This window comes from Oryzias melastigma, linkage group LG12 (assembly GCF_002922805.2).
Source record: "Oryzias melastigma strain HK-1 linkage group LG12, ASM292280v2, whole genome shotgun sequence".
Taxonomy (NCBI): domain Eukaryota; kingdom Metazoa; phylum Chordata; class Actinopteri; order Beloniformes; family Adrianichthyidae; genus Oryzias; species Oryzias melastigma.
Genome location: NC_050523.1, coordinates 14,512,035 through 14,526,824, shown reverse-complemented (window position 1 = coordinate 14,526,824; position 14,790 = coordinate 14,512,035). Strand labels below are relative to the sequence as shown.

Here is a 14,790-nt window from a genome sequence, read left to right as displayed (position 1 = left end):
AATGACACTCAAGGACATTGAAAAATTCAATAAGGCAAAATTTTGCAAAATGAACAGAATTTCAGTGTTTTCATTATCTTAACACCATTGAGCAACACACAACATTTATTTATAAGTAATGAGCACACAGCCTTAAATAATAAGAGCAAAAACAAAGTGCTAATTTACCTTTAAATGTTCAGGGTTGCAGAGCCAAAGAAGCACTAAATCGATCAAAACCAGTACGTTTGATAGGGAACCAAAACTATGAAAGAAGCATCATATTTAATTTGTAAAGCTAAAATGATGATTTATATATTGTATTTTATTTTTTACTTATTGACATTATTTTTGTGCTTAACAGCATTTTGATTACTATCTTAGTTTCACAATTAAAATTGAAACATAAAAAGCAGAGTGTGGTGAGCTCAGTCTTTACTTTTCCCTTTAACAGGTTTGTGAAAAACACATTTATTTTTGTTTACATGTAAATATTTGCATAACCTAAACTCAAAATCAATAACAGCTTCCCGTTTTAGGTTAGAACTAAAACCTCTTTTTATTCGTTCCTTTTACTCATTTTTTTTCTCTTTCCGAATCACATAAACTACTTATAAAACCCTTTAGGACACTTTCAAGAGTAGATTGAGGCAGTGTGCTCCAAAAATGTGGCACAACCATGGAAGCACTTTGAGATACTTAAAACTTGCAAATGTTCTTCACATTTAAAAGCCATCGGTTGAAGTTTAGAGCTACACAACTCCCATCCCTCAAAAATATGGGACTTTTCAGCTTGATTGACCTGTATGGGAGTAAATTAATAATTATATTTTTCAATTGCTCACATATTTCTAATTCAAGCATCACAGTTTTTTAAATATTTAGGGTCACTAGGACAGATTTTCATGCAGAAATAAGCAAAGTAAAAAAGTCTCAACAAAAAGTATCACTCAGTAAAAAAAAGATGGATCCTTCAGTGCAACAGAGCTTGAGCAAGCCTCCCCATTAGGAGCCACAAGGTAATCCTTCACCCAGCGGTGAATCATATTTCCTCTCAGTGGTCCAGGTTAAGTGGAAAGGTGTGTTATTTTCATGAGTAGCCTTTATTTTTCCCAGTTAAACAGAGCAGAACACCTCATGGAGGGAGGCTCCTCCCACTTCCTGCTCACCTGAATATAAGCGTACCTGCAGCATCAGCAGCACAGTTACCTGCCGTTCTCTGGATCTCAGTTTAGCCCGACCTAAAGAATCTTCTGGTAAGAAAAATCTACTTTTATTACAATTCTTTTTAGAAAGAAGGTTTATTAACACAACATGTTATAAACTAGTTATTGGTCAGTAAAAAGTAAATTTGAGATAAAATAAATTGATATAAATCTAAATTGTGACTGAAAACTGAAGTTACCTGAACTTTCTCATATAATTTCGTCTTATTTTCCCCGTTTCGAGTGGGCGCTGTCAGCACAGTCATTTGTCACCTGTTACAGCAAGACGACATCAAAAAAAGTAAAATGACAGTCCATTTCCTGCTGAACAAAGTGGCTCCTTGTGCCTCTGAAATTCCCTCTGAATATTTTCTAGATCATTTTCCCAAGCTCTATCTTTCATGTGAACAAGGACTGCCTGTCTGCTGCTGACTCCGTCTTTGTAGTGTTGTGGGAAACGGTGTTGGGAGGATCAAGTGACAGCGACACAGAAGAGAGGTTCCCTTGACTGCTAATCTGCCACTGGAAGGCTGCACACCGGGACACACTCGCACGCAACAATACAGCCTCACAAAACAAAAGCGCAAACTGTCTCATATTGTGTCTGACCTCCAAACAAACAATGATCCTGCTGCTTGCTGTCCAGGATTGAGAAAGCAATAGTTTGAGTATGAAAAACTACACAGGATTGCAGTGAAATAATAAATAATGTAAAATGACATAAATTAATAGGAGTCTGTTTTTAGGCCACACATAGATTTTCCCTCTTCTATTTTGCAAGTTGTTCAATTTAACGCCATCTTCATGATAATGGTAGAAGATGGAGGTAAAAGATGATGAAAGTGTTTCCATTCTCACTGAGAGGCTCTCCTCTGAGCTGCAGCTCTCCTCATTTACATTTTGATTTCATGCGGGCTGAAGTTTTATTTGCAAAGGGTCGAGAATGACTCAGACCGGTCCTATCTATGATGAGGAGAGTTATTTGAATGTCCCCTTGGTGACTGTACTTGTGCTGAGGGGGTGGAGGAAGAAGCTTAAATTAAAGCCTCCTTTTATGCTTGGATGAGGCTGAGCAAATTCAAGAAAGAAACTTGAGAGCCACTACAGCAGGATGTCAAACTCAATCGCACAAGAGGCCAAAATCCAAAACACACCTTAGGTCACGGGCCGAACAGGATAAACATTTATTGAACACTCTAAAACTCAAGTTTTAAAACTTTAAAAGTGTAACTTTTGAGCATAATTATGAAATATATATATATACATAACATTACCTGTGATAATGCTAGTGTGAATACTGTAAGCTGAATTTGGCTGTTGAAGATGGTAGTGCTGATAGCTGAAGATACTGAAATTGGTAGCTAAAAACGCTGAAGCTGATAGCTTGCTAAAACATTAGCTAAATGCCAAAATCGCCAAAAAAAAAAAAAAAAGGTTAGCCAAACAGCTAGTATGTAGCTGAAAAAATAGTTTAATTTCTAAATAGCCTAAAAAATGAAAAAAAAGGCCTACATTACCTAAAACACTTAGGGGGTAAATTTTAGCCCATCTCCAAAACAGCCTAAAAAACTAAACTTAGTTAGCTAAAATAGCTAGCGTTTAGCTGAAATATTAGCTAAACTCAAAAATAGCCTAAAAATCTTAGTAAATGGCAAAATAGTCCAAAAAGATAGCAGAATGCCAATCTGTACAACTTTAAAACTGTAAGTTTTTAACATAGTTATAAACTAGATATATAACATTACCTGCGATAATGCTAGTGTGAATGCTGTAAGCTGAATTTGGTTGCTGAAGATGGTAGTGATAGCTGAAGATGCTGAAAGTGATACCTAAAAACGCTGAAGCTGAATTCACTGAAGCTAATAGCTGAAAACGCTGAAAATGTTGATGCCAATAGCCAACAAGAATATTAGCTAAATTCCAAATTAGCCCCAAAAAACAAGCAAAAGAAGTAGAAAAAAAAGCATGTAGCTGAAAAAAATAGCTAAACTTCAAAATAGCCTTAAAAAAAAAAGCCTAAATTAGCCAAACCAGCTAGCGTGTAAATATTAGCCCAACTCCAAAACAGCCTAAAAAACATTTAAAAATGCCTTAATTAGCTAAAACAGCTAGCATGTACCTGAAATATCAGCTAAACTCCAAAATAGCCTAAAAAATCTTAGTAAATGGCAAAATATTCCAAAAAGTTAGAAGAATGACAATTTTAAAAATGTTAAAACTATAACTTTTTAACTTAAACCTTAAATAACTTTCAATATTTTACTCTTCATAAAAATATATTTTGTTAAAATTATACAAGTTAGAAATAAGCACTAGAAAACATTGAGCCATTAATGACAATAAAATAAAATGATCTGGAGGGCCGGATAGAATTACCTGGAGGGCCGGATAGAATTACCTGGAGGGTCGTATTCTGGCCTCGACTTTGACACATGCGCACTAGAGATATGCCGGACTTCAGCTCCTGTCGTTTTAGGTTTAGTGCTTTTAAAATATTTTATATGATCTTTCTTTATAGCTGATCATCTGTGTTTTGTTTTCCGTCTCTTCTCTTAGACACCCATCATGGCATCCAGCATCTCAGTGAGAAGCTACTCTGTGAACCGACAGCCCTCCTTTTCCACTCGCTCCCTGATGGACACCAACCGAAGCCGCTCGCGCGCCTCTGTGTCCTTCGCCGCTGCCAGCCCGCTGAGCCGTTCAGCCTCCATTGGGCAGGATCTCAACGGCCCAATCAGCCTCCAGCTTAATGGACTGCATGGCAACAGCACCAATGAAAAGGAGGCCATGCAGAGTCTGAATAGCCGTTTGGCCAACTACCTGGATAAGGTCAGGCTCAAGCACACAGCGCAATACTGTTACCAAAGGTCAACAGTACAAAACAAAGCAGCACAAAAAACTGTAACCTGAAACAATTCCTTTCTCTTTGCCTCCTCAAGGTGCGCTCACTGGAGCGCTCCAATGCTGACCTGGAGGCGAAAATTAAGCAGCTGATGATCGAGCGCATTCCCAAAGGCCACGATCTGGACTCCATGATGGCCCAAGCCCACGCTGTGGAGCAGGAGGTGGGAAGGGAGTCTAAGTGGGCAGAATCCAACCTATCGTTGATCTTATGGTTAACCAATGCCCAAGTCACGATATTTATTTCACTTTTTCAAAACAAACCTAAAATAGGTTGCATTGCCAGTTGCGAATGCAACATTATGTTACTGTACTTACATTAACTAGATGCTACTCTCTGGTGGAACAATGAGGCAATCATCCCTGAAGCATCACATGTAGTTTGCAGACACGCCCATGACACATGTTAATGTTTCTCCAGGTGAGGAAGAGGACCTTGGAAAATGCTCGTCTCATGCTGGAGATCGATAATGCTAAATTGGCTGCTGATGACTTCAGAATCAAGTGAGTTCTTAATGATTACAGTAAAGTAATCATTGAGTGATAAAACTAGTACCGGTAAGTCCCCTTTACTTTGATGAGATGAGGGGCAGACTTCAACCCCTTTTGGCTCATTTATCAAGTCTGAACAATCAAGTTTTTGTACCATAGACTATTCTATTTGTAAAACCCGGTATAGCCCTTATTAAAAATGAGGTCTAAAATAAGGTCAGATGGATGTGGTAGCAGTAGATGCAATAGTATAATAAAAAAGTACACATGCATTTAACACTTCCAGTCAAATAAGTGTTGAAATTAGCTTAAAAAGGGATAGCACATAGTTATAAGTGTCTAAGTCTCACTGATAAGTCTATGTTTTAACTCTCAGAAGTCCCTGAACTCAGCGGTGAGTTTGCCCATCACATTAGCTGTTTAAAATTACTATATCATTACACATTTACTATATACATACTATATAAGCCGGGGTGGGATTATATAAGTTCGCTTCCTCCCACTCCCTTTCAAGCGATCTACCCTGAGTGCTTAAAATAAACCATTTAATTAATTAATTCATTCAGTCATTCATACATTACTATAGTTTTTATTCAATTTTTTATGTTAAGACTCAGAAAAATGTTTAGATTTGATATTCTTGGTTTAAAACAAACAACAAAAGTTATGACACATAGTTGTGACACCCCTTGGAATATATCTCTGGAACTCTGATTTAGACAATTTCACATTCTTTTGATCATATCTTTGCTGTTTTGTGTATTGATGCAATTTGATTTTGTCTCTACATGTTTGGTCTTTGTTATAAAAACATAAAAAAACCCAGTTTGATCTAAATTTTTGCTTTTACAGTTAGAAAATGATAATATATCGTTCAGAACTAAATATTTGAACAGTTTCAGGTTCATTGCTGAATTATTTTATTAAAAAAATATCTGTAAAAATGGAAGCTAGGGTGGTACTATAAATATTGATATCACGCATTGTCACAAAGAAAGATAAATTAATGGAGCAAATTATAAAGTAGAACTGGACTGCTATCAATAAACTTTGCATTAAAGCTTGTTTCGTTTTTCTCCATTTGTGAACTTTATTAGGTGGGAGACAGAAATGGTGATGTGTCAGTCAGTGGAGCGAGACTGCATTGCCCTCAAAAAGGCCAAGACTGACCACGAACAGATCATCGCCTCTCTGAGGGGAGACTTGGACAGCCTCAAAGAGGAGCTTTATTTCCTCAAGAAAAACCACGAGGAGGTGGGTCTGTTTATCATCTCCCTCCAGGTTGATCCCTTTTCTCTCCACATACCCCCTCGATCACACGATCTGAGGCTCTTTCACCTCTGTGTTTAACAGCACTCAGTCCCCGGCATTTGTATCGACTCACTTTCCCCTTTTGGCTCATTTCCTTCCCACAAACAGCACCTCGTTTGATGGCTGCACGTCCCAAAATAACAAGTATTAAGGCCGTTTTCTTGTGCAGAAAAGGGAAACTTTGTTTACAGACCTAAAAGGCAGGCAGGTAGATCTGGTTGCTTACAAAAATGCACTTCCCTCACAATCCACTGATTCAGAGTGTCTCCTGAGTGAAAGATAAATGAAGATGAACTTATCATGTTGCAGTAAATGATGCACTGTTCTCCCTCTCAATCATAAACTCAGATCTAATCAGGTGATCATTACAGTAAACGACAATGATGCAATGTTTGAGCTCTGTGATAGTGTCTAAGTGATCATTTCCACTTGCAGAACATCAACCATGCATTAATTCCCTCTCATGTTCTCTTATTTGACTATTCTGGGATGTTTTTAACACTTTTTTTTATTTTAATTCACATTTTTGTGCTTTGACCTCTAATTTCAAGTATCAGGGCTTTGTACAGATCATTATGGTCTGTTTTGTTAGTGAAATAAAGAAACAGAATCCCATGGGATTATATTAGAAGGCATTTTTTCTTTTCTGTTTTTTCCATATTTTAAGTACTGTCAATTTTATGACAAATACTTTTAAAAAAATATGCGTTATCTATAATAGACTACACGATGGAGATTTTGCTGCTTTAGAATCAGGCAAAACCCAGTTTCATTGCTGACAGGCAGTGAAAGGATCAGCCTGAGCAGCAGTAGAGCTAAAAGGCCATATGTAAGGTGAGCTCGGTCCCATCAAAAATGTATAAAGAAACCCTAAATAATGAAAAAGCTGTCACATCCTTTATGTAGTGGCGTGGTGTATGTTTCACAAAACTGCTCCTTCCTTTTGGTTCCTTCCGTGACTTGCTTGCTCAGGTGTTTTAGTGTTACCTGACATTATTTGTCTGGCAAACGTTGCCTTAAAGCTACTTTTATTTAGAAATGACCAGGATGTGGCAGGAAGCAGCAATGCAAAAAACTTAAAACAGGCTTTGAATATATCAACAGTTTGTTTAAAAAAGTAGATAAAATGAACATCTGCCTGCTTTTCAGGAACTTGAGCAGATGAGGTCTCGCATCGCCAGGGATGAAGTGAATGTGGAGGTGGACTCAGCCACTGGGCCAGAACTGGGCACGGTTCTTTCAGAGCTGCGCTCCCAGTATGAAGGGATTGTCCGGAAGAACAAGGAGCAGGCCGAGCAGTGGTACCGCAAGAAGGTGTGGGACTGGAGTTCTGCCTACAAATAATTATCATATAAAGCAAACTAACATATTTTTTTCTTTTTTTTTAGCTTGAGACAGTGCAGAATGAGGTAAAGGAGAGCAATGAAGCTCTGAGAGGAGCTCAGGGAGAGCTGACCGAGAGGCAGCGCTTCCTGCAGACCCTGGAAGTGGAGCTGGACAGCCTGCACAAACAGGTGAGCGGATGCAAGTGAAATGCAGACGTAAAATGAAGTTGCATGCTAAGATATCATTAAAGGATTTAGTGAAGTGTCCCTATTCACAAAAACGTTATTGCCAACATCTGTGGTTCCCCTCTGAATGCAGAAACCTGACATGCTGAGCTCCACTCTTAAAGGGACACAATGTATAAATTATGTACTTTAAGCTGAGCAAACACTGCGGTCGTGATTCCAAAATAGTTACAAGTATTCACTTTTCACGAAGCCAAACTCACTTATGTTATTTTATGAAAGACAGACAGACAGAAAATCCTTTAAATAGTTGGTCCAGACTTTCAATAACATGAGCATCCCAGTTTTGTGCTTTTTTTTGTACATTTCCATGGCGTTCTGTGGCTTCTTTAGTCTGGGAATTTCTTTTCTTTTGCTTTTTTTGCAAATCCTTTGTTGACAGTGAGCATGTTCTCCCAGGTTGTTAAGACATGCAGGGCGTAGGGGATTCAGGTGCTCTGGAGCATGGGGGGAGGGCTTAGGAGGAGGATGTGGGTGTTTTCTCTGCATGCTGTTTTCATTGGTTTGTTGAAAACAGTTAGAGGTAATTTCCTCATGAGACATTAAAGTATGGTTTTCATAAAACGAAGAGACAACTTTTATCACTTGAAGTATCATTTCCCTGAAAAGCAGACACTAAGATGGGGACAATCAAACTTTATTGCAGATATCCACAATTGGCTTAAATTTATTAGATACAAATTGTAATTTAAATATTTGGAAAAAACAGTTCAACGTAAATCATTTATTGGACTTTTGTTTGTAAAATGTTGCTTATTTTCCCTCTCAGATAGCAGCTCTGGAAGGAAACCTGGCCGAGACGGGCCAGAAATATTCCGGTGAAATGGAGCGCCTGCAGGTCACGCTGAGCCAGCTGGAGGATGACCTCTCCCAGCTCAGGCTGGACATGCAGCGCACCAAGACCGACTATGAACAACTTCTCCGCATCAAGCAGAACCTGGAAATGGAGATCGCTACTTACAGGCGCCTGCTGGAGGGAGAAGAAGCGTGAGTGTTGAAGTCTGAATTTCTCTGGTTCAACTGTCACATGTCATCTTAACCTGACCATTAACTACAACAAAATTAGTTTGACATAAAGAGAGCCTCATCTAAAAGACTTAATAAAGGTAAACAACTAAACAAGCCATTAAGCTTTGTTGAACAAAGGCTTACAGTGATGGGACTAAACTCTCCCTGCAAACACCTTCTCATTCTCTGCACAGCAGTTCTTACAAACATGCAAGAGCAACACCATGAAAATGTTTGTAGAAAGTTAAAGTACAATAATCCCATCACACCCATTCCACCCTATGGAGCTCCATTTGGGTGATTTCTCGTCTGCACAGCATCTCAACATTTATTTTTTAAAATTACCATTTTAAATATATTTAAAATGATTCTATTAGTGAAGAGATAACAACTTTATTTAATCAGGAACAGCAAAAAAACAAAAAAGCATTTAGTGTTGCTATGGTGACTTTTATAGTCAATGACGGTCATTCTGACTTAGTTTGTAGCTTGACGCAACTTTGCTTCTGCACTTATAATATCTTTAGTAATCTTGTTTTCAATTGTTTTTACTGTCTGATTAATTTTAGTAATTTCATTATATTAGAAAATAGGAACTGCAATTAATAAAATTTCCTAGTTGGAAGTTGCTTTAGTGTCCCTAGTTCCAAGATGTTTTTATTCTAAAATGCTAAAACATTTACTACACTTTCTTGACGCACACACTTTATATAACATTTTCATTATAATTAATGATTTGGAATTTAGTTGTCTTTCTCTCTTGTAAAACCATAATAATGGGACATCAGTGCACCAAAGTACTCTGAACAAAATTGGTTGAAATAAAAAATACAAGTAAATCTGTCCATGATTGTTTTGTATGAAAGGATGGATATCAAATTGGGTCTTTGACACAAAAGGGAAATTAAAGGTTATTTAAGGAAACTTACAAAAATGGAAATGTCAGGGATTGAACTCAGAACCACCACTTAGTTCATATTACGAAGTGCTGCTAAGTTGAGCCAATTTCAAATCTAAACCACCATCTTCTTTATTTTATTTTATTTTATTTCATTTTTGCTTTGAGTAAAGGAGTAATACACATTTAGGAATCATGTCTGCACAGCATCTTAACATTTATTTGTTAAAATTACCATTTTAAATATATTTGTTGCTTGATTTTTAGGAGAAAAATCATGAAAAAGTAACAACAATTTAGCACATTCTGTAATGACAAACATTTTTAATCAGCCAGAGGAGGTTTATTGCATTGCTTAGCTCATGTGCAAATGGATTCCAAATTCTAACTTTGTTAACAACTTAGCTAATTTAGAGGATAAAGGCATAATTGGGTTTTAGTTGGGGAAATCTGGAGATCTGTTTATTTTAAACAGAAATGTTTTTAAGCGTGGAGTTTGACTGATTATTTTAAGAAATTAGATAAAAACTTCCATATTCATGTTGAGTATTATGAATACCATTCTAACTGGTTTTCTTTCTGCCCATCAGAGCCAAAGAAATTCCTCCTCCACCAAAAAGTAAGTTTTTTTTCCCTTAAATCTTTACTCTTTTAACTGCATTTTTAGAGTCTTTTTGATATAAGATGCCAGAATTTTCCATTTTCTTTCACTTATCGGTGCTCTTGTCAGCCAGACAGACAGAGCCGTCCTAAATGCTCTGACATGCCCAAAAAGTCCAGCAATAATCACAGCTCAGCTCCTATAGCAACCACCGCAGGTGTGACAGTAGTTACTACATAGGGATAACTGCTCTCACACCTGCGCTCCCATGGCAACCACCGCAGGTGTGACAGCAGCTATCCCTATGAAGTAACCGTGTTTGAACCACCTGACTCACGGTGACGGGTTAGCAAACAGCAGGCTGCTTTGAAAATGTTCCTCTTTTTGAATCACAAAAAAAAGAAAAACAGAGAAAGAGAGCGGCATTGTCTGCAAAGAAAGTTAAACAAGTAGAGCTGCTCATCAAACCTCAAGCTCATTCATTACAGTGTGTCTCTATTCATGTCCCATTGACAACCACTGTTTCCTTTCTCTTTAAGCCATCCTCGCTTCTCTTCAAACATTCAGATCAGAGGCGTCTCATTAACTCTGACTAATGTGTAATGTTTTAAATGATCTGTGTCTAAATTCTAGACTTTGTTATCCTTTATTTTGTCTTTACATTTTCACTTATCTTTCAACTCATCCTATACTTTCATTTATAGTTGAGCTTTAGTCTTTAGCTTTATTTAGATTGAGATTCATCTTCTAGGTTTGTGGTTGAGATGTCAGGACAAAGATCAGAAACTTGTGGTTAATTCCTACTAAATGTTTTTCTTCTATAACTTTTATGAACAAAAGAACCTACATGAGAGCTCGGGGAATGTATTTTTTTAATCGTTCCACTTTTAATCCTTACTGATCTCCTGTCTTGGGTTTGCAGAAGAACCTGACGTCCGCACCAGGAAGATTGTGAAAGTGGTGACTCAAACTATGGTGAACGGCAAAGTGGTGGATGAGTCCAGTGAGGTGGAGCAAATTGAAGAGTCAAAGAAATAGAAGTGGAGACTCCGATCGAAGCTGAAAAAAGATGTCTTTTTATGAAACAATAAAAGGAAATGTATTTTAGGAAGTATAACGGAAAAAAATATATTTACAGAATGGAGCATTAGCCGTCCATTCTACTGGAAACTATTATTCAATTGGGTCACTTAATGTGCTATAAGTTGCTGTGGATTATAAGATGTAGACACAAAAAAATAACATATAAGTCACAGTTTTAGGAAAAATGTATTTAACTAAAAATGGAAACAGTTGAATTCTTCGTCTGAACAGCTCAACTGAGGCTGGCGCTTCTTCCTCTGTGTTTATAAAACAGATACACACCTGCAGTGCCCTCTAGAGGTTGTTAGTAGGATAACAACGAATGCATGAGCCTTTGAAAAAAAATTATACTTAAAAAAAAACCCAAAAAACACACATGTAAGTCGCACCCTCGAAAAATACGGTTGTTTTTCATTATTCTTGATGCTTCTGTAGTAGTTGTGCATGTGTTTGTTTTGATGTAGGTCTCTATTAGGAGAGAACAGAGTGTACTAATGAAAAACTGTCTAGTTAGAACATTTAGAAAACTGGGAATTTTGTCTTTACTAAATAAAAACTTCGATTTCCTACTGTGTCTTTGTTTAGTATTGAAACTGTAAGGCCCCATCCGAATTCCTCCCTTCTCCAGACAGAGAATTGTACAAAAATAGTGTGTCAGATTTTGGACGTCACTTTCGCTGAATGACGTCACAAGTACTCGCCAGTTAGCTAGCATTAGCGCAGAGCTTCCAGCGCTCAAATATACATAAAAATGGAGGTTGTTTAACTTCAAGAAGGTCATGCTAAAATGAAAAGTCATCAATTACATTTAAATATAAACTTCTGTGCTTGAAGAAAATCGCTTCTCCTCTGCGGCGCAGTACGACGCTAAACCCCCTCATGAGGGAGGGGTCTGTATACCTCTGCTTAGAGGGGAGGATATTTACTTTACAAGCTGCTTCAAATGGAGGGGTATGGAGAAGAGAATAATTCTGATTGTCAAAGGAAGAACTCTAGACTAGTGAGTAATTGTATGTTACAAAACAGCTTTGGTCAAGATAGATTTGTCTGGACACTCCTTCTGACTAAATCTGTCTCTAAGATGTGCAATTGGTGGAATTAGGTCTGTGGTAAATTCTCATTCTCAAAAAATGAATAAACACTCCTAAATTCTTTTAAAAACAGACATTACAACAGGGGAATTCCAGAGGTTCATTTCTTCATTGTGGTGATGACAAGTCACTAGCTTACCTGCAAACTGCTGCAAAATTGTTGCATCACTTTAGCATTCCTATCTTCAGTTACAAAATAATAAATTTTCCTGGGAGTTCTGCTGTAAATTCTTCAAAAACGTCATTAACACTCTGTGGTTCTGAATCTCACATGCAGGGGTTTAGTGGATTCCTGTCTTATTTGTGGATTAACAAGGCTAATGCTCTGGCACAGAGGCACTTTCTGTTATGTGCTAACATCATGTTTGGAGAGTGTTTGTAATGTAACTCGTAGCTTTCCCAAAGTGACCCATTTTTCACATAACATGCTCACAGAACAAGACAAATCCACACACTGATTTTAGTTGTTTATGTGCTGCAATCGCTTAAAAACAATCAGAGTTAATTTACACAGAGATTTAGAACATTTTCCAAAGAATTAATCCGATTGTTTTGTTGTTGGTAGAAATGAGATTGTGTGGCACAAAGAGGCCGTCTAGCTCTTTAACAGCTAGAGGTGCTCCTGACCTCAGACAGCAAGGATGTAGTTTGTCCTGTTAGTTTTCCTCTATTTTTCTGTTATTTGCAGTTTCTAGTTTTCTGTACTTCATAAAATTCAAATGAAAAGCAACAATTAAAACTGCTAGCCATACTTAGCCAGTCGTTTTAATGACTTAAAACAAAATTATTGCTTTTCCTTTTCATTTAGTTACTACATACGAGTGTAAAAAATGCTTGTGAAAATATAGATTTGCAATTATGTTTTAATTTAGCTAGCTGTGATTTGTACTAGTTTGGGATACATTGTTAGAAGTAACGATTTATTGATTATTATGTAGAAATCCCACAAATGTAATACTTGCATTATCTTAAAGTCCCACTCCTATCATCTTTTGATGTTGTAAAAGCATTACCATTAATCTTTTGATAATGATGATGCTGTTTTTGGCTAAAATAAAATAAAATAAACTGTGCAGTATCTAGTTTCTGCAGAGTGGCAGTAATTTGTTAAAAACTCATTTCTGAGTTGGCGTCTTTTTTAATCCCCTCACAACCGCAAATTTATATTGCCGGTGCAACAAAAATGATGAGAAATATAGAAGATATCCAGCCATACTGTAGATTCTACCTCACATCTACAAGATTATTCCAACTGCATTTCTTTGTCTGCTCCTGATTCACAATGTTCTGAATTACAAAGTACTCAGAAATACAATTATATGCTTATTTTTCATAATTTATATTCTCTTTTATGAGAAAAGTGCTACAAGGACATGACAAAAATACCAGAAGCATAATTTTTGACGTTTTAACATTTTAAAGTCCCTTTAAAGTTGGTCTTTAAGAAGCAGGAGTGTATAGTTTATGGTAAGGATAAGGTAAAATGTCCAACATATCACGCATGAAAATGTGAGACATTGGGAAGAATCAAATCCAATTTAAAGTTTAGCTTTTATATTGGTAGATTGATATTAAAATGTTTTATAACACCTGTATTGCAATATTTATACCTGTATCTTCATTAATCCCTACAGCAAATGGACAGTTTATCACACTATCTGTCCGTTTTGTTTGTTTTTATGTTTTTTATTTGATTTCTTTATCTGCAGAAGGTGTTCTGTATCTCTTCTCTGATGACCTCACCTGTAGCTTTCAGCAGGACTAGCTGCCTGCACTTAAACGATTAGTAGTCTATTTTCGTTGCACTGTCTGAGTCTTCAGTGTTGGTGTCTTCTGTGAGCTCTCCAGGTGTTCTGTTTGCTTTTTTATGCTGCATCCAAGACCTGAAAGTATTTGCTTTTGTCTCCTGTGTTTGCTCAGTTCTTATTAACCAAGTTTTTTCGGGTTTATGTAATTCCTACTTGTGGAGTGTTCTCACAAACTGCAGTGATCACTAAATCATTCAAAAAAAAAAAAAAAAAACTGATCATTTATTCCTTGTAAATGGATATCTAGGATGCAAATCTGTTTTTAGAACTACTGTTTTGGAACACACACACTGACAATTTATTCTGCAAGTTACCACATTTGTTACAGAAACTCCCAAACAAATGATTCACATGTTAATTTTATTTTGTACTGCTTTTTGATTATTACTGTGAAATGCATAGTGGTTGATTGTGTTTCATAAGCAGCGTTAAATCTGCCTGATTAAATTACAATATTTTCTTTAAACAAAACTTAGTGGTTTTAAGATTACTTTTCTAGAATATCCAGGCACTTTCTCCACAGCTGTATATCTCAACACTTTTCAATATGTTTTATATTTTTTATGATTATAAAATCTTGCATTAAAATCCAGAATAGTCATTAATTGAAATGTTTTTGTAGTGAGAATGATTTCAAATGACAGATTCCTTAGAAACCATTTAGCAAAACCACACTGTAAATTCTAGAATGGTACCAACTTGTTGCATTTTCTCAAGCAACTGTTTTTTCCCTATTTTCTGTGCCTAATTTATTAAGTTTTGCTCTAAGAGGATCTGAAAAGAGATGTAAACACTGATTTGGAGCCAGGGTGAATTTAGTCAATTACTGAAAAAATACCTAA

At 36.7% G+C, this 14,790-nt stretch overlaps 1 protein-coding gene across 1 annotated transcript; it reads left to right on the top strand.

Annotated features, from left to right (window-relative positions):
• The first annotated feature begins 1,154 nt into the window (after positions 1 to 1,154).
• On the top strand, positions 1,155 to 11,395 carry si:ch211-243g18.2 (uncharacterized protein LOC559906 homolog). The gene is made up of 10 exons (XM_024298624.2): positions 1,155 to 1,235; positions 3,741 to 4,013; positions 4,124 to 4,249; positions 4,507 to 4,589; positions 5,675 to 5,831; positions 7,038 to 7,202; positions 7,277 to 7,402; positions 8,229 to 8,446; positions 9,956 to 9,984; positions 10,889 to 11,395. The coding sequence occupies exons 2-10, from the start codon at positions 3,750 to 3,752 to the stop codon at positions 11,002 to 11,004; spliced, it is 1,284 nt and encodes a 427-aa protein (XP_024154392.1). The 5' UTR covers positions 1,155 to 1,235; positions 3,741 to 3,749; the 3' UTR covers positions 11,005 to 11,395.
• The last annotated feature ends 3,395 nt before the right edge of the window (positions 11,396 to 14,790 follow it).

Excerpts from the sequence above, each read along its gene's own strand:
- si:ch211-243g18.2 (XM_024298624.2), top strand. The coding sequence starts at position 3,750 with ATGGCATCCAGCATCTCAGTGAGAAGCTACTCTGTGAACCGACAGCCC. Across the intron at positions 4,590-5,674 it reads GCTGATGACTTCAGAATCAA|GTGGGAGACAGAAATGGTGA; the intron begins GTGAGTTCTTAA and ends GAACTTTATTAG. Across the intron at positions 7,203-7,276 it reads AGCAGTGGTACCGCAAGAAG|CTTGAGACAGTGCAGAATGA; the intron begins GTGTGGGACTGG and ends CTTTTTTTTTAG.